The sequence below is a fragment of the Chaetodon trifascialis genome, chromosome 2 (genome assembly GCF_039877785.1).
Source record: "Chaetodon trifascialis isolate fChaTrf1 chromosome 2, fChaTrf1.hap1, whole genome shotgun sequence".
In the NCBI taxonomy this organism is placed as follows: domain Eukaryota; kingdom Metazoa; phylum Chordata; class Actinopteri; order Chaetodontiformes; family Chaetodontidae; genus Chaetodon; species Chaetodon trifascialis.
The window spans coordinates 7301153-7321370 of record NC_092057.1 but is presented as its reverse complement, the minus strand read 5'-3'; the positions used below and the strand labels follow the sequence as shown (position 1 = coordinate 7321370).

At 46.0% G+C, this 20218-nt stretch overlaps 1 protein-coding gene across 2 annotated transcripts in view; it reads left to right on the top strand.

The window, feature by feature from the left end:
- Positions 1 to 20218, top strand: part of npnta (nephronectin a) — a 45958-nt gene that overhangs the window by 23367 nt on the left and 2373 nt on the right. For both annotated transcript variants that reach the window (XM_070977400.1, XM_070977410.1), the window contains 7 exons: positions 5344 to 5463; positions 6654 to 6773; positions 9327 to 9461; positions 10694 to 10816; positions 12165 to 12578; positions 17570 to 17659; positions 18742 to 18840. In XM_070977400.1, coding sequence (XP_070833501.1) covers positions 5344 to 5463; positions 6654 to 6773; positions 9327 to 9461; positions 10694 to 10816; positions 12165 to 12578; positions 17570 to 17659; positions 18742 to 18840 — 1101 coding nt within the window. The remainder of the gene's footprint in view (positions 1 to 5343; positions 5464 to 6653; positions 6774 to 9326; positions 9462 to 10693; positions 10817 to 12164; positions 12579 to 17569; positions 17660 to 18741; positions 18841 to 20218) is intronic.

Below are 20218 nucleotides of genomic sequence, written 5' to 3'. Positions count from 1 at the left end.
TCTCTCTGTGTCTCTATCCTTCTCACTCTTTCTCCACCCTTTATGACTTTATCTTCAATCAAACCCCCTTCCTCCCACTCCCCCCATGTCCTCTAACCCAATTTCTTTTATCTGAAGAAGAAGAGCTGGACTATTTAACCCCACCAGTGTGGGCCAGTCACCCTCCTATCTTTCTTCCTGTGGATCATCAGCCAGCGAGGGTAGTGATGGAGGGTGAGATTCGTCGATCAGCCTCAACACCCCCGGCAGCTTCTCTTCTCCCCCCTCTCGGCAACATGCATGTTGCTGCACTGTGCAGACTGAGGGGGAGCGAATGTCACTCAGTTGTTTCCTTACTGCTTCCTGTCGTCCCCTGGCAGACGAGACATCACCCAAGAGCAGCTTTTCAGCAGAAACGCTTGCATGAATGCCAAGCATGTCACAGTCTTTAGCGCTCCACACCCGCCTCTCTCTCTTCCCCTAAAAATCAGCCTCTCGGCACCAAAGAGCCATCACAGTTTTTTTCCTTATTGCACTGCCCCCGACTTTGCTCTCAATCTCCTCTCAGGTTTTTTGGAGCACCTGGAACAAAGAGCTCCTCCTTCCCTTTAAAACCATCATCGACATGGACTCAGCGCTCACGACTCCTCATCGCTGCTAGCACAAGCCCTTAAGTTCCAACCAAGTGTTATCTTCTTCAGAGACGAGTGCAAGAAAGAGCCCCCGCTAATCTCTCTGTCAGTGATGGAGGCGTGTCGGGAATGTAGCATAGCATACCTCGGTGGAGCTGACCCAATAAATCACTGCACTTTGCATCACTTCAGATGTGTTCATTCACTGTACAGAGAACAGCCCAGAGGGGCTCTCCACCTCTGCCCCCGCACAGGTTTCTGCAGTCCTGGGGACGTTTCTGTTTGTCCACCCCTCGTCTCGTCTTTTGCGTCCTCTCTGCGTCTCCCCCGTTTTTCCTCCACCGAGCGGAGGCCCTGGCTGCGTCTTGCGTCTGGCATGTGCTGATGCTCTCGGAGCTGCCTCTTTCTGAGAATGTGACTGTTTCAATAAACCCTCATTTACATTTTTAAGCTGTTTTTCTTTTTCAGTGCGACGGGCGAGCGGAGGCCTGTTTCTCCGCCGCGCTGGCCAGTGTTGCTATGGTTTTCTGTAATCGCAGTAATGAGGACGCCAGTTGTTCGCTGTGAAAACCAGGGAGGAAAACAGGGTTGACACCGCTAATTAAAAAAAGTGAAGCACGAGGATGTGTGTGTGTGTGTGTGTGTGCAGGTGTGAGTGTTGAGGAGATGTTTTGAGTTAAGCCTTCTGTCTGACAAGTACAGGGCAAATCAGGTTGACTCAGTTTGTTTTGATGAAGAATTAAGAAGCATTAATATCAGCCAAGAAAAGGAGTCATTTTCAGCATGCTTTCAAAAATGGCCGAAAGAAATCACGCCGACAGCAGCTCAAACGCACTCGCGGTGCAATTTGCAAAGGGCAGCCAGACAACAACAGCCAACGTTTTGGAGCTTGTCGATTTAGCTCGAAGAGAACACACAGACCCCATGTTTGCATCTGGACTCTAATTAAACATTTAGCTGTAAAGATCCGAGCCCTGCGTATCCAGAAGAATTCAGAGTTCTGGACTTAAAGCCTGGAGGCACTTGGTAGGATTCAACAAGCAGGTGGTCTGTTCACCCCACCAGCACGGCGTTAGCTGGCCACTGATAGAGGGCGAGGCCTGTGGATGTTCAAACCGGGCATCTGCTCCGTCATTCATCCAAATTAATCTATGGTATCTGTTAAATGCAGGCGGTATGCGGCACCCGAAGAATGCGCCCTGCATATGTCCGCGGAGCTAAACGCGGCACCGTTTACAAAGCGGCCGGCCAAGATGAAAACGAGCCCTCGTGCGCTGTACAGTGGGATGAAATCTATTTGCGATGCTTCTACTGTATCCCAGAAACAGTGGGCGATAGTCGCGGCTGAAGTTATTTATATGTCTCGGAGCCTGTGTCATCATTCCTGCGTGATGGATTTCCTGTGTAGCTTCAAGATGGATTTTCTCCTTTTGGGCCTTGTACTCCCGAGGGACCCCATATTTAGGTCACGGGCGGGAAGAAGCGGCTGAGTGAGATATTCACTCCCATCAATACCCTCTGTTCCCATCAGCATAAGTCTTTAAACCCTACCTAAACACTCATTAGACAGGATTCCTAGCATTGGACTTTTCTGCACTAAAAGCACTGAAACAAAGCCAAGAGTGGCCTTAAACTCTCTCAGCCGTTCATAATCTGAGCTTCTTTAATTTAAAAGAATATTTCAAGCATCTTGCAAAAGCAGATTCAGTGTGATTTTGTCTTAAATCTCTTATTTATTTCTCGATTAATCACTGTAGTGGAATTTGTCTTAAGGTGTTATCCGACCAAAGCAGAAGTTACTTTTCCCAAATATTAGCAAAAGTAAGATGAAGTAGGAATAAATTTTGAAACCTATTGGAGAGATGTTCTTCTGAAAATGCCAGTGAGCAGGATGAAGTGGGTGAACTGGGAGCCATAACCAATTCAGCATGAACAGGCCTTAACCATCCAGTCCCTCTTCAATACAGCGATGCCCTGCAAGAGCAGTGGCAGCATTTTCTTCGCGAGAAACTTAATCTCGAACATTGGACTAAGAGGAAAAAGAGTTTTGAAGCGGACTGAAATGAGAAATCTTCCTCTGTGTCGGGACAGCATAACCCCAGGCTGCTTTATAATCCTTGTCTTTCTGAGTGTGACCGCGCGGAGAACCGAAACTCCACCGAAATAAATGACATGAGTGTGCTCGAACAGAACAGGCACACGACAACGATTCTCAATCACAGTGATGAGAGTAATTAGTTACTGTCCATCACAACTAATGGCAGAATAATCAATATTCTATTAGGAACAATGTGCATCTAGCAGGAAAAGCATGAGTGGAACTACGAACATGTTAATCAAGACACTCGTGTTGGCTTTTAACCCTTTATGATGTGAGCAGCAAGCTGGCCCTGAGGTCAACCCTCGCTGGAGTATTCGATGAAGAGGAGGCGAACGCACTTCTCCTGAAATCACACCTAACGTAACGCTGGATTGCAGGCAGGAAGTGGTGCAGAAGCGCAGGTTTGGCTGATAATTGGACAGTTAAGAGAACATGTGACAATGAAATGACTTGTGTCACCGTCCAAACCACCACCATGCTCCATTAATGATCGCTCCGCTTTACTTCGAGGCCTCAGGATCCTGCACACCTGAAAGGCACTCACACATTTATTAACCGCCTGTGTGTGAGCAGTGAAAAGGGGACAATGGAGCCTTATATCTGTTTGATTCTGCACTTTGAATTCCTCGTTATGAAAGAATCTGCAGCGAGATGAAATCATTCTTCAAAGGTGGGCTGTTATTCTGCACAAACATTGTTGATGTCGCCATCTGTCCTTCTTCACAATGCGATCACAGGCTGGTGCACCAGCTTTAGGCCCCCCCCCCCCCCCCCCCATCCTGTGCATGCCCAGGAACGCCACCTGTTGCTGATTGGCTGGAATACTGTTGCGCGGTGCAGCCCGAGCCGCTTTGTTTTCCTTTTTTCCTCTTTTGCTGAAGCAGTGTCGTCCACAAAAACCAGATATTTTTCAGCCAACACGCAGGACGGATCTGAAATTCAGCTAATGTCAACAATCGCTCTCCACAACGACTCAGCTCGCCTTTAATTCAAACCCAATGGACCTGTCTAACAGCGGACATTTAAGGGCTTTGTTCCATTTAGGTTTGCCATAAAGCCAGCGTGTACAACACTGAGTCAGGTCACTTTATTTTTATAGCACATTTCATACTCAGATGAAGTCAATGTGCTTTACAGGAAAACACAGGAAGCATTAAACAAATGAGACTGAAAACACACATAAATACTCCACATATATCAAATAACCATCCAGGCACCCATACAACACACACACACACACACACACACACACACATAGAAAATACAGACTAATAACCTCTCTCCTATTGCTTCTGCACTAAGGAAGACATCATTACTAATTTCCGTCACCCCTGTGCATTTAATTGCACTCTACATACAGAATATCAACCTCTTACCTTCACTTCCTGTGAAAGTCACGCTCTTTAAAAAAAAGGCTCAGTGGCGTCTACAGCGAGAAACAAACATGTTTATCTCAGTGTGAGCATTTTTAATGAAGGACACTTTGCCTCGCCGTAGCAGGAAGTTCAGGTACAGGTGTAGCTAATAACATTAAGGGTGTCTCTGTTCCAATTAGCGGGTAGTCATCACAGGGAGGCCGCATGCACAACACCAGGACCCTGAAACACCTCAGCGCAACGAAGACCTGATTAATGCTATTAGTTACACCTGTATGCTTCCTGCTGCGACGTGTCACAGTGTCTCTGTAGAGCTCTCGGTCGGCTGGTCTCTTTAGTTCCGTTCCTTAAAATAAGATTTCAGCGGAGTAAGAAGACACGAACATGAATATATTTTTTTCATTTATCCACTGCAACCCCTTCACATAAAGGACACTTTGACTTGTGCACAGGTGTGACTAATAACATTAATATCGTCTCTGTTTCATTTAGCAGTCTGTAAGTCCCCCCACCCCCCAACCCCCCCGTGAGGTAACATGCACAACACCAGGGTGCTGCCACCCAAACACATACATGAAATGCAGACATTGATAATGTTATTAGTTACACCTGTGTTTGACGAGTCAAAATGTCTGCTGTGAGACAGGTAGACGGACTTGAATTTGCATAAGCATCTGACAGGTGTGGAGCTCAGGGCGTATCCCCCCCCCCCCACCCCCCCACCCTTGCTCCACAGCCAGACAGCATCATTTTCTAATAAGATTTTCACAGGCTGTTGTGGGGCAGATTCCTCCACTTTCACGCCTGCATAAAAACGCCGGGATTATAAGCATCTATCAGAGAGGATGGAGCTGCCGCAGCCACATGAACCCGCGGTGAGTCAGACGCTTAATAGCATCTTTTATCACTCGCAGGTAATGGGCAGGCTGACAGTTGACACTGGCTTCCTGTTAAACCATCAAAGAGGGAAGTTGCAGGCTTGTCAGAACACGGCAGCACCTCACTTCCTCAAAGACGCCTCCACCCCTTCCAAAACACACACACACACACACACACACACACACACACACACACACACACACACACACAGCTCGATGACACACGTAAATGGATGGCTGAGGTCTGACGAATGACCTCTTCACCTTTGCCCTCTGACTAATTTCACCTCTGTGAGGAGGGGTCTCTCTCTCTCTCTCTCTCTCTCTCTCTCTCGCCCGCCCCCTCCCCCTCTCATGCCCTCTCTCTCTGTCTGCAGACCTGAATGAGTGCGGGCTGAAGCCGAGGCCTTGTAAACACAGGTGCATGAACACATATGGGAGTTACAAGTGCTACTGCCTCAACGGCTACATGCTGATGCCTGATGGGACCTGTGGAAGTGAGTCTGCCTCACACACACCCACCCACCCACCCACCCACACACAGTTTGTATTGCTGTCTGAAAAGTGGATTTCTTCATCTTCTCCCTCATGTTTTTTTTTATCGTAATCTGTCGTCTCCTTTGTGTCCTGGCTGTGTGAAGCCTTCCTTCGCTCTGCTATAAATGCGCCCGTCTCAAAGCCTGTGCCATTATAAAAGCTGTCTCTCTCTCTGTAAGTACCTCTGACAGAAGCCTCACAATCCCTTGATGGACTGTTTTGATTAAAAGCCCCGTGTTGATGTGCTTCATTATTGCAGCACCACAGTCTCAAGAACCCCTGCGAAGAACCTAAGGAGGGCTTAAATGAAAAATGTGAAAGAAAAACAATCTCGAGACCCTCGAGTGAACACACACATCTTATTGGTTGCCTTAAGGTATTCCACAGAATGGGAGTTGATGCCTGTAAATTCTGTTTCCCACCTGATAACTGTGTTGGAGGACGGCGTGACTCGCAGTGCCTCATTTTAATTTGCTCTTTTTTATCAGAAGAAATTTCACCCCCCCCCTTTTAAAGCCTGAATTGCTCACCACTTGAGGCAATCTCGCACTGTTCTAGCCGTTGCTGTGCGATGATAGTGTGATAGTGTTAAACACCTTGCCACTCTTCTTCTCTCCCCTGCTCCCGCTTTGATCAATAGATCACTGTAGCATTTAATCAGCCCGGCCTGCCTCAGTCATCAAACTGTACCCCAGGGCGCCCGCGGCGGCCTGAGGTAGCAGCGGCAGCAGGAGCCTCACTTTTAATTTCCTTTTAGGGTCTGAAGTTATTGAGAGGCTGAACAAAATCTCTTCCATTATATTATTATTTGTAGGGTCTTGATCTGCCCGGCGCGGCTCAACAGCACGGCTGCCGCAGACTGGCGCTGCGATAGGGCGGAGATGGATTGTGATTCTGTCGCTGTAGGATGAAATTGGCTAAGGTGCGAGCGCACAGCGACTGCGCAGCACAGGAATCTAATAATGGCCGAGTGTGCGCCGCTCTGTTGTCTGCACCTCAGGGTCATCTCAGCTAATATGAGAAGAGGCAGGCGAGTGGCTCTCACACACCGGCTGGGGGATAAAGTGAGGGGGAAGAGAGTGAGAGTGAGAGCCGTATAAACTCGCCTCTCCCTTGTTAATGTGTGTTGTGTTTCCCTTGTGACCATCAGATGCTCGCACTTGTGGCATGGCCAACTGCCAGTACGGCTGCGAGGTGCTGAAAGGAGAGGTCCGATGTCAGTGTCCGTCGCCGGGGCTGCAGCTGGCTCCGGATGGAAGAACCTGCGTGGGTACGTCCCGGTCTTTATATGTCACCACAGGCCCGACAGCTGAGCCCCGAGCTCTGCCTTCCACGAGCAGCTCGAGCAGAGCACAGACAAGAGCGTTTTATCCATGTTTGTTCCTCTCAGCCTTTAAATTTGCTGAGTGATAATCAAATTCAACTGCTTTGGCAGAGAGAGAAAGACAACTTGGCAGCGAAAATGCAGTTTGGGAACTCAGACAAAACCTCTCAGCAAGCGAAGCTGAAATTCATCCAAAGTATTTACCCATACGTCTTTTAGCTTTGATCAAGGACCCCGGCAATTTAACAGTCCTTGTCAACCAAACGGTGACTTTATTTTCGCTTACTTCCTCCAGCTTTTACAGCAGAAATGTGATCAGGGAGGCCCAGCCCCCCACAGCCCTCCCCCCTGCCTCCCCTCCTTTCAGTACGTGACACAGCTCCTCAGATGGGTAACTAGCAGATGAAGGGGCGAGCTGAGGCAGTTAACCTGTGCTGGCTTTAAATACAGGCTGTTCCAGACCGGACCGTTCCACGCTGCCTTAAAGTCCCACTTAACTGCGGCTGGCTAATGGGGGGGCGGATCTCTGAAACAGGACAGACATCAATCATGAAGGAGGGGAAGGGGAGGTTTTCTGCCACAGGTGTTTCGACAGTTTAGTGAAACATTTCCGGATCCCTCTGGAGGTTTTATGGACAATTTTACGGCGGGTTTCTAATCATATTTATGGAGGTGATTGCTTCCAGTAACCAGAACCTCAGAGCAGAGTTTGCTTCGATGCAGCGTTTTCACGACGATGCTGTGAAATCCAACGTGTCGGCACATTTCTGTTGCATCTTTAAAAGTGCCTTGGGCCCACGTTTGTCAAACGTCCAGGAATTATGCTTAAAAAATCCTTCAAAGATGGAGCTCAGGGGTCAGAAAGTGCTCTGCTGAGTGTGAAGAGGGAGACTCTTCATCAAGCTGCTCACAGTGTAAAGGTCATATTACAGTGCAGGCCTCACATTCGCTTCGCAAGTTACTCACTTTTCTGCACGTTTGTTGTTTAAAAGATTGTTTTATTTGGGTGAAATAGCTCCAGTGTGACGTTAACATGCATTTAATGTTTTCAGAATGCATAAATGGGGATATATGATTTGGGATTAAATAATAATAAGAAGAAAACCAAGCAGGAAAGAAATTCTGCTGCTGCTTGATGAGTTGAATCAAATAAATCCTAAAAAGAGACAAATTAGTACCAGAACGATGCGTGAGGTTGAAGAGACTGCAAACAAAATCAGCGAGAGCTTCATCTGTGTTATTTGCACCCCAGATAAATGTAAATGTACGTGAGGCGCCAGCTAACGTGTTATCCCTCGTGGCCGATGTGTCTCAGAAGGCGTCTGCTCACCTCTGCTTCTGCACTGCAGCAGGATTTAACAGAGAGCTTCGATTGTTTTTCCCCTTTTATCTTTAACTTTAAGCACTTTGAGAAATTCGGGCCCCGATGTGTAGCTAAATAACTTTCGGTTAATTGGATTTATGTTTTGATGTTAGATTCAGTCTAACACTGGAACTGTGCACCTGCACTAAAAATGGATTAGACCAGAAATCCCTAAAGAGAGATGTCTGATAATCCACTACAAGGAAGTATTGACTTGTTTGTGCACTGTGACAGAACTGCCACACAGCCCTCTGATTAATGGCAAAGTGTATTGACGTCTTGCATTGTTTCTGCATTGTTTCTGTCATATTTCAGCGCCGCCCCTCATAGAAATTATTAGTGTATCAGACATGTTGTCAGTTAAAACACAGTCTCTGATCTTGCTATTGGCTGATATATATGTACGTGTGACTATGGGATTAAATCTGCTGCTTACAGATTTGCTGCTTTGAAAGAAATGTCAGAGCTGCCCTCAAAGTAAACATTCATAAAAACAGGCGTTGATTGTGAGATTGACTGATTTAGGATTTAATAATTCAGCCAGCTGTTAAAACTGCAGTTTGGGATTAAGCGTGTTGCAGTAGAAAGCCGCAGCAGTGGTGGTTCAGGGATGAGCGAGCTCTGCCCTCTTCACTCACTCGCTTGTTTTCCAGGTGTTTGTGTTTTTAAGGTCCTTTTCAACAACAGTCCCTGCAGCACCACGGAGCCTCAGCTGCATTATGCTGCCAATAAATTAATGATTTTAAGGCAAATGCTTTGAGCCTCTCTGTCTAAATATTAATGGCCACATGCCTGCAAAGGTGATCAACAGAGACACTTAGAATAGGTCTTTAAATAATGAAACAAGGTAGTGTGCATTGCCTTCTGCTCGCTGAACAGAATACATAATGCGCTTTGTTCATAAATGAATACTAATGGAGGAAGGTGAGAAAGTCTTCTGGTGTGAGCAGAAATGTTTGTTTAGTTTTGGATTAAGTTACCTTTAACCTTGAGGTTTTTCATTGCCTTCTTATTAGGAATGCATACTGTATGTGAGCAGCTCTAAAAAACAATTTCTGGTGAACCCTGAATGAATACTTTATGTTTTAATCTGAATATTTTCCTCCTGTTATGACGGATCTTTACTTCTCTTGCAGATGTGGACGAGTGCGCGGCGGGAATAGCGGTTTGTCCCAGGTTCAGGAAATGCATCAACACCTTTGGGAGCTACATCTGCAAGTGCCACGAAGGCTTCGACCTGCAATACATCAATGGGAAGTACCAATGCATTGGTACGTCTGCGCTGTGAGGCTTTTACAGAGAAAACAGGAAGGTCGCAGATGTTTTGACTTATGGCCAAATCATGTTCAGTGATGCAGGTCAGACACTGAGGGATGACAGCAGACACATACATTAAAAGATCATGATTTTAGGAGTCTGTCTTTAAAGTCTTTGCTTGCTGTAATCATCCGTCGTGTTCATACCGGCCACGATGAGATCCTTCCTTAATGCACCTTCAGTGTAAAAGCCCCACTGTCCTCGTATGTTCCAGTTTATCTGTTAAACACAGACGAACCCACTGCTTATCTTCCACAGTTACAGTCTTTTAGCACAAAATTCCCTCTTTTTCTTACGTCCCTTTGCTGCAGCTCAGCGAGGAAACGCTCAGATTGTGCTTTTCATTTCATGGTTCTTTGTACTTCCACTTCTCTGCTTTCAGAGGCGCACTAAACATACAATGAGCGTATGAAATTATCATACATTAATGAATCATCATGTATACAATAATGTAACACACTGGAATGAATAATTCAGTAATAAATTTTCACTGAATTCTAAAAATTTAATGCAGAACTTTTACTTGTAATGGAGTATTTTTACACATAGCCACCGCTGTGTTTTCTCATTTCCAGCGTTGGTGTGAACCACCTTTGAAGAAACTGATCCTGAAGTATCTGCAGTTTAATATAGTGAAGTATGGCATCACGTTCAAATGAGGACGCTGGAAATGTACTTCAAATAGAAAATATATAATAAAGGAGCAACTGAAATCACTTCACTTGAAAAGAATATTTAAGGTTTAATGAACCGTCATCCAACCAAACTGATCCAGACTGCTGTTTCTGGTTCACGTTGTTAAACTTAAGCTTCAGTGATGAATACCTGCCATCCAAAGCTTTTCATCGGTTTGGGACATGAATCCACTTGGTTTCCTTAGCAGCATCTGGAAAATACGTCATCTCTAATCTTTATTTATGCACAAATTCATTTCTTAGAACAAATATTCGGCAGCTTGTGCCTCTAAAACGCTTCAAAGACCTCTGAATGGTTTTGCTCTGGCATTCGTGGAGGGATCGCCGTTATTCGCCTTAATGCGTTCTCCGACAGTTCATTTGACGTGAACTTTGAGCCATCATTGAAGTGGATGTGAAGCAATTAGCCTTTGATATTCAACTGTTATGTCTGAAGCTTTTTACACTTGCACTCAGGAGCTCAGCGTTGTTATGTTTCCATTATCTTTCAGATGTGGATGAGTGCTCTTTAGGTCAGAGCCACTGCAGCGGCTTCGCCACCTGCTACAACACGCCGGGCTCGTATAAGTGCAAATGCAGAGACGGCTACAGGGGGATGGGCCACGACTGCAAACGTAAGAGCCGAGAACAAAACCCCGGCCCCGATGCTCACTTTTGCACAGAGGAGCGGGGCCTCAATTTTTTTTTTTTAAAGGTAGGAAAGCGAGAGAGAGGGAGGAACCGCCGTGCAAGTGCAGAGTCTGGACTGAAATTCCTTTCTTTGTGAGGCTGTCAGTCATTACTGAAACCACCCTGCTCCCTTATCACATGTGTCCAGAGTGAGCCTCGACTCCTTTTTTGACATCTGGCCAGTTTAATCAGCCGAAAAAGGAGTCCTCATCATATCTGAAATATTTCTTTTCCCAGTAGTTTTGCTTGCTGACACACAGCTCATTAATCTGTGCGTCCGCAGTTTTTACAGCCGCTCAGTGGACAAGAAGTCATTTATTCTCCACAGTTATTTAATCATCTACAGTAACAGACACAACTGGTGTGACAGTCCATAAAGCAGAGATGATGCCTTCTGGCGTCGCCTCCTGCAGATACTTCACCCTGTCACCTGCCTACCAGGGCTGAGAGCCACGGCCGCTCTGGGAGTCCGGTTGCAATATCCTATTTGTGTGTCACATATCAAAGTTTCCTGCAACCTGAGAAGCCAATAACAGAGTTCAAACCGCTTGCCTTTGTCCGCTCTCATTCCTCACTCATGAAGCCCCTCCAACGCAGCACACCCGCCCCCCCGATCTCCGAGAAGAATGTGTGGGGGGAACAAAGGGAAGGGAGGTGTAACTTTCATGACATCAGCAGAGCGAGGGTGATCTCCGGGGCGCAAGCAGCCTCGTTTGAGTGCCGAGATCATTCCGCACACACACACACACACACGCGCACACACACACACACACACACACAGAGGCTTTAGCCTGGTGCCGCGAGGCCGCCGGCGATGGACACGCCGAGAATCACTGATCAGGCCGAGCGCACTGACTGATAAAAAGCCGTCCTCAGAAAGCAGTACTGATTCCACCAAAGAGGAAATTCACCCTCTTTGAGGGTTTGTGAAGCCACGTCATGTCACCACAAAGCAGCCCCCTCTCTCTCTCTTTCAACACCCCCGCTGAGGAAAATATGTCCAGAATTGTTTTAAAAAGAGCCGAAATGAATGATTTTGAACTCGGAGTGTGCAGATTTTATGGGCCTCTCTTGCAAGTTAAAGCTTTTGCTTCACTGAGATTTGAGACACCCAATTTGTTTTAGGATGCTAACATTTAGTTAATAGATATCAGGAGAAGTCTCAGCGGACGGAGGAAAGGCCTCCTCTGCAAAAGTCAGGCTAATCATCGCAGTTAGTCTGTAATTCTCTGCCTCATTAACTCTTAAGTGCTCATATTTCTGCGCTCCGTCTGCATTCTCTTATTATTTCAGCTATTCCTAAGGTGGTTATTGACCCCCCGAGACCGGGCAAGCTGCCTCCAAATCATCACAACCGCATCCCAGACATGGATCAGAAGAGGACCACCACCATCCGTCCGCCAGTGACTCAAAGGAGAATCTTCCCCATTATTCCCAAAACAACAACCGCTGCCATGACTACAACAACCACAACATCCACCAAAGCGCCGCAGCCTCCGAGGAGGGTCACCCCTCCTCCACGCAAGCCGGCAGTTCCCACCTGGAAGCCCGCAGTCCCAACCAGGAAGCCGCCAGCACCCACACGCAAACCCTACGTCCCACCAAAACCAGCAGCTCCCACCAGACTCCCCCCACCGCCCCCTCCAGTCACGCCAGTAGACAACAGCATCCAGAAGGAGGTCACCAAACAGAGAGGGGACGTCCACAGTAAGAAAGAAATCCTTCATTATTTTTATTTTATTTTTATTTTTTATTTCTGCAAACATTAATAATGTAAGAAAACCTTTGAACCTGCGTTGATTTATTTTATGGCCACATGGGGGCAGCGCGTCAATGTAAACACAAGCATTGACATATTATCACCTCATGTTACAGCTAACCTGTTAGCATACAGTTGCCTGTTGACATGTCCAGGTGATACTGAGCAACATTAACATTTATTTAGAGTCATGTTTCTGACCACCTGACAACAATAAGTCTCATATTTAATCTGTTTTTGCTCTGTTTTGGTCACTACCAGCTCCTGAGGGAAAAAAGTCTCTTTAGCTGCTAAATGTTCGGTAGCTAGATGCTAACTTTGGCTAACAGCCGCTGTGGAATCAATGAGATCGAACCCAAAAAACAGGGAATTTGGGGGGAGTAAAACCAAATAGTGAGACACTTTCACAGGACAAATATAGACCTGCAACAACATGTTACGTTAGCAGCTTCTGTTCTCTGTGTTTTGATGCTTGATGGTGAGCTGAACCTTTTGTTTACTTTTGGGTCACAGATATCATCTTCACCAGCTCCCGACAGGTTTCCACCAACCAAACTGGAGCAGATTTGCATATTTCTTGGTCTGAATCCTGAAACACTGTGTTTATTATGAAACATGTCACATTCTGGGGAATCAGGCGTGATGTTTACCTGACAGATTATGTGTATTATCATATTCATTTTGTATTCAAACACATGAATATGTGCATGTAACTGATCTGAGCAGCTGGCAGTCGGTTCCTGTGTGTGCACAGTTCATCTGCCAGCTGAATGACCGCATGCAGGATTTCTAACTCAACGAGAAATGCTTTCAATGTAAATGGATAACAATAATTGAAATCAGATGCAGCAATGCTTACAGGTGGAATTCAAGGTGAGAAATAATGCAAAAAATGCAAATCAAGCTATATGTGACAAAATAAGGGCCATTTTTACAAGATGTCAAATCAGTCTCAGTAATTCCAGTGTTAAAGACTATTTCCCTCTCAAGGCAATTATCTTTTTGGCTTTAGTTAACGAACACAAACTGCAGCTCTGCCAGACTGTTTGTCCACATGTCACCCGGCGCTCTCTGCCAAACTTGTATCTTTGACACCAATTACATTCAAAACGCATCATCAGTCTTCGTTTTGGTTAGAGGTTCTCCGTCAAAACCAAATAATAAGTGAATTCCAAATAGTTCAGAGGACAGTCGGGTAATGACTGCGATCATCTGCTGCTATGTTACATGCATGCACCTTTTCATTATGGTCAGTTGTCTCTTAATGGGATCATCGCTGCACCGAGTGACTTGACTTAGTAGATGATTTGTCTGCTGCTCCGCACTTTTACTAAGTACAAATCCCAGGAAAACATCCCTCCAACGTGTCCCTGCATGGAAAGCCTGATAGAGGAATAGATCCTGTTTGCCATAAACCTCCAAAAACCGAAAACATCAATGAGTCACCATGTTAAAGTGGGTGACAACAACACTCCACTCACTTCACTGGTTCTGGGGTAGAGACAGATGTTTCAGAGTTTAATTCAAAACCCGACACATGAAACCGAAACAGTCTGCAGGTCTGTGTCCCACATAAAGTAAGTTATTTTATTGAACTGACCTTTAATGTTTTAATTCACGAGTGCAGTTAAAGGTTCTTCTTTCAGTAAAGTTTGGATCATTTTCAGTACAATCACACACTTTCGTGGGATTTGCTGATACTCTGATTTTTTTTTGCATTGCTCAAATTTCACTTTTTGTATCCTCCAAGTTCTCCCTGCATCCACCAAGCATGTTGTGATATGCAGCCATGTGGAAAAGGCAGCCGAAGCTCAGACTTTTATTGGACGCTTAGTCCAGAAGCACCACCGGTGTAAATTGCAGTGAACATTTAACACAGATTTTGTGTCTCCCGACTCATTTTTTGTTGCCATGCTCGCTGGCAGACACAGAAATCAGTGTTTACCAAACCTAACATGAAGCTCCTTTGACATAGAAATGTCTGGCGAGATGCAACAGCAAAGTACAGGATGGTGCTCACCTTGGCAGATGGCATCACATAATTAGAAAAAGGAAAGAGGGACGAGATGATTACATTAACACCTGTCTGCACTGCTTGAGGGAGACATCAATCTAATAGTTCACCCCCCGGCAGAGCGGTTCTAGAAATCAGAGCTTCCTGAAGATGGTTTGAGTGAGATAAGAGATGGAGGAGGAGAAACGATGTGCTGCGATTATTCACATAATTAGACAGACGTAGGAGTCATTTGAAGAAGAGCCTCGTGGCGTGAAGAACACCTCAGCTGTGCCTCAGGCGCAGGCGTCGACTGTTTCCAGAGCTTTGTAGTTTCCTCTCCGTCTACAGTCAGAATCATGTCTGTGAATCTGGAGCTTGGAGTAGCTTAGCTTAGCATAAAGCTTAGCATAACGAAGCAGAGCAACTAGCTCTCCCCAAAGGTCAAAAATACGCCTCCCAGCAGATCTGAAGCTCAATAATTAGCATCACACATTTAAACTTTGCAGAAAGAGAAATTAAAGACGACAGTTTATTGTAGTTTTTGCTGGAACTATCTCTTGGCAGACGGCAGCTTGTCCTTCTGTCCATCACGTCTGTGCAGCGTCTCTGCTGTTTCCTGGCAAACTGGTGATGAGAGAACTCCAGGAAGTCACTACTTCCAGCCAAGTAATAGTTACTGCATATAACAGCGGGTACAACTACAAAGTGTCGTTTTTAGACTTCTGCTCGTCTACGGATTTAAGACGTGGTGCTAATTAGTGAGCTTCAGAGGTGCTGGTAGTTTTTTTTAACTTTGCAGGGAGGCAGGCAGGCTGTTTCTTCCTGCTTCTCGTCTTAAACATGAGAGTGGTGTCAATCTTCTCATCAAATTGGAATGGGCACATTTCCCAAAATGTAAAAATATATTTCTCTTTAACGGAGTACATGCTCCTCTGAGGCTGATAAAAAGCCTTTCAACATCCTCTCTGTTGCATTAAAAAACCATTTACATTAAAGATCCCCTCCAGACAACTTTTAAGATGTATGTAAAGTACTCCCCTTTGAATGATAATGCGTGTGTGATGTGGTTTTTCCACAAAAAGTTCAATTATTAAATCCTTTAAATGACATCTACTCCTTCTCAATCATTAAAAAACAGAATCTATGAATATATGAATATATTTCATTCCAGAAGTTTCACTGCTGGACACAAGATGTCTCCTCCTGCACTGTAAAGTCCGTTCATTGTGAGCTGAATGCTGGACCAGGATTGGCCTCCAGAATATTTGTGATGTCTAACTAATCATTAAAACGGTGCAGGTGTGAAAGCAGCCCTCTAGTGTCGTCCTGCGCAATGAAGCTCAAACGTTGAACTTTAAGAAAAACACATATTGAGTCCGTTTAAAGCAAAGATTAGGCAGCATGTGAATATCACCTAGTTCTCGTGCTTTGAGTTACGGTTTAAGGTATCGAGGTCGTCAGACAACCTTGAAATGGAGGTGAGTGGAACTTTGCGTTGCTCAAAGCATCGAAGGAGCACATTTAGAAGAAGTGAAGCAGTTTGTCTTCTGAACCACTTTGTGCTCTGACGGTGAGGTCTGTGGGTCACACCGAGCAGCCGGGACATCGTTTGTGAAGACACGTGGTTCGATGTTCGAGCAGCACAAATGAAACTTTGTGTCTTCATATCTTGACATACGTACAGAGCACTGCAGCAAATCAAAGAGCAGCAGAGGAGACAAATCCAACACAGTGTGTTTGAGGAATTACAAAATGTTTCAGATCACCGCTGCATTCTTCGTATATCTTCATTTAACTGCTCCACCACCGGACCCCAGGGCCCGAGGGGGGCCTCGTTCCTTAAAAGCACAGACACACAAACACAGACACATGCAGAGAGAGCGGGATGCCCGGGATTGCTGGAGAGCCCGGTGTGAGCGTGACCTCCCCGCTCTCGGATTCCTCCGACTGTCAGACCGCATCGCGGTCTGCCAGGTGGTTGCGACCCAGCGCGGGGACGGGCCCTCTGAGCCTCTCAGGACTCTCAGGACTCTCGGGGGGGGGGGAGTGGCGGTTCAAACCGAGGTTACAGCACATTCGTGGCATAGGAGCAAGAATCTGCCTGGCATGCTGGGAATAGCTTTATTGATAGTTTGCCTCCTTAAATTCCACTGGCTTGTCCTGTCAAATCAGTTTTATTTATATGGGCCAGTATCACTCGTCTGTACGGCATACCAGACCCTCGGCCCTCGACCCCCCTCACTCATTTGCACATGCAAGACATCAAGATGAAGATGTATTTTGCATTTTCATACTTTTCTTCGTGAGGAATCTCCTCGAAAAGACATTTTTTAATTGAGGTCGTTGTAATAGATTGAGAGGGCCGAAGCATCTTTGGCTGCTCGTCACTGCAAAAGTAAAAGAAACAACTTTCTGTGCTTCACTTGTCAGTTGACCTTTAATAAGACAGCTTGGCTTATAGTATTTCGGGCAGTGTGACCCCATTAGAGAAGGAAGGAGGCTATTTCAGGGCTGTGTGTGTGTGTGTGTGTGTGTGTGTGTGTGTGTGTGTGTGTGTGTGTGTGTGTGTGTGTGTGTGTGTGTGTGTGTGTGTGTGTGTGTGTGCATATGTACTGTAGCCCCAGGTTGTGAGGCAGCAACATTTGCCCAGACGTTGCATCAGATGAACCATCGCCCTTTCCCTCATTACGATTCACATTTGACTTCTGGTTTTCCTGCAGGTTTTCTCAGGTGTTCTCTGCTCTCAGCGGCCGTCGGCGCCGTGTTGTTGAATGTGCTCAGCTCTGGAAATGCAAGCACTAAACCATGACATTGATTCACCCTTGTAGAGTCCTTGTAGAGGAATGAAACAAAGCCGCGCCGTAGCCGGGATGCCGGTGAGCAAATACAGCACCGCTGCTAATCCTTAATCTAAACCTGCGTCTCTCACCTCTCTCTCCTCAGTCCCTCGGAATCACGACCGTAACACCATCCTCGGCTTCGACTTTGACGTCGAGCTCGGCAACACGGCAGACGAAGCCAAGGACGACCCAGGTAAACACGACACACACCAGATGATGACGGACGAGCCGCATTCGCCACGGGCGAAATGAAACTGACAATCAGCTCCTGCTGTGGTGCTGCGGAGGCGAGGACGTTATGAAGAGCAGATGTGTTTTGATAGGCCTTTCACCAGGAGGTGACACATGACATCTGGCTCTAAGCTTTTAAATAATGGCTCCCACCCCAGAACCTACCACCAGACTTTTCCACTTTTCACATTCGGCTTTCTTGATTGCTTGACTGCTCGGATGATTAATTGATCTTTTGGAGGGTCGTCAGCGCTCTGCTCTTAAGCCCAACGTAGAGTCCCCACACCACGATAAGAACAGTTCCTGTGAAGAGGCAGCGGTTTGTCTGCCCTATTGGCTCCATGTGATTTATTGATGTCAAAGGCATGCAGATTAAACTGCCTAATGATTTAGTTACGTGTTTATTTTGGTTCACAGTGCATCATTTCCTGAGAGAAGGCATTTTCATTGGCTCTGAAGATGACTGGAGAAGTGCTTTGCAGGAATCCTATTTCAGTGACAAAATGATGGATGCTGTTCTTATCTTGCAGCCAATTTGTACGGCAATGCATGGATGATACCTCGACCGTTTTGCCTGCATTTTCTCAATGTTATTGTCTTGGCATCATCTGTGGGAAAGAAAGCATCAGTCACTGAATATTATGGCTCTGTTGTAACTATAATCTGTTTTATTATGATGTAGGGGATTCATACAAAAGGCTGTATGTGCAGACTCACTCATACGCACACTGATGTGATGTGACAGCAATTCCAGCAACTCGTGCAAATATTTGTGATTTTTTTAGATGAATGCCACTTACGCAGCTCCTTTTCCACTTGATTCTTCCTCACTGCACCGCCTCTCTTCGGAAATTACAGCAAATGTTTACACTTTGGTTGTATCATCGTGCTCATCAGAAGGTGCTGCAGCAGTCCTGCTGCTCCCGGTAACGTTGGAGGCGCACAGCAGGGCAGCTGTGAAGTATTACAGAGACCAGACTGAAGCCTTTTTTGCTCATGTGTGCGTTTTCCACTTCTCTGAAAAGTGTGTTTTATCCTCCTCAGAGTCGGGGTATCTGAGCTGCTCCTTTGACGACGGTCTTTGCGGTTGGATCAGGGACAAAGACGGAGACCTGCACTGGGAGACGACACCCGATCCCTCAGGTAATTGAAGGGCAGGGGTCATTTCTTCACACTCTGTTAAGGAAAATAGTTAATTTCCTTGAGAGAAGCTGCGCTCCCTCACTGGCATACATGCAAACAAGCGCAGACTCAGACGATCTGAGCGGCTCCACTTTGTTCTGCAATTACAGGTCAAGATGAAAATGACTTGAGGGAAGTGGTTTGTCTTTTCTGCAGATTTGCGCTTTGCTCTACAAAGTGATGCAAATGGAGAGTGGATTACGCGACCCGTCAGCGATACCTGCAGCTCGCATTAAGCAGGAACACGGCACTGTTTTTCTTGAGGTTCAGACGAGGAGAAAAAGTGGGCTCAGCCGTCCGGGTGTGAAGACTAAACAGTGTGGCTCACTGGCACAGTTTAAGCGACACTAACTACATCTGGCTGCTCCTGCCAGCTGGCTTAGTTTTGCAGTTACTAGTGTGTTTCCAGACAATCAGACTCAGCCTCGTTTCAGCCAAGTCTGGGCTCGCTCTTTAGAGAAGAGAAAGATTTTCGGCCAGACTTTCAATTTCCCAAAATCGTTTACAGTAAATCATAAGCAAAGCCTGACGAAGAGTAAATCCATTTGAGAGGCGACGTGTCAGTCGTGAATATATTTAATCAGAAGGTTTGAATAGTGTCCACCTGTATATTTCTGTTGATAGACAGCTGCTGGCAAACACTCATGAGAGGATTGGCACAGATTTGGAGGGGGTTCATGACTTATGCAGAGAGCTTCTGAGGCCTACAGTTTCATATCGCACCCCCCGTGGTTAACAGCAGCCCTGCACAGATCTGCTCGATAAGCAAAATGCATCGACGGCCACGTATTATCCAGCAGCACTTTTGACTTTAAATGTTTAAAGTGTAGAGCTCTGCTATCACTAACTAATGCATGACAGACAGACAGACAGACAGACAGACAGACAGACAGACAGACAGACAGACAGACAGACAGACAGACAGACAGACAGACAGACAGACAGACAGACAGACAGACAGAGCTAGATGTTACAGGGTGACATATTTCCTCCTATGCCTGGCCAGGCCGCTTGGAGCTCAAAGATAATGAGGTGAATGGATGAATTTCAAGCATTACAGCTTCCAGGGAACAAAACTCCAGTGACTCAGCACAAGCCGCAGACCTCGCTGTCAACATGACGACTGATTCTGAAGTAAACCGGGATGTTGTTTCTGGAAAGCCGAGTCTCCGCTCAGTTTATGAAAAGATATTTTTCAAAGCTGCAGAAACCCTGACCGAGAGTCCTGTTTGCCACTTTGTGCTGGAGAGGCAGCGAATAGATATCCAAAAACCATCAAAAATAAAATACAAAACTCTGAATGGCTTCATGGCAAAGTGAGAAAATGTGATGTTGTCCT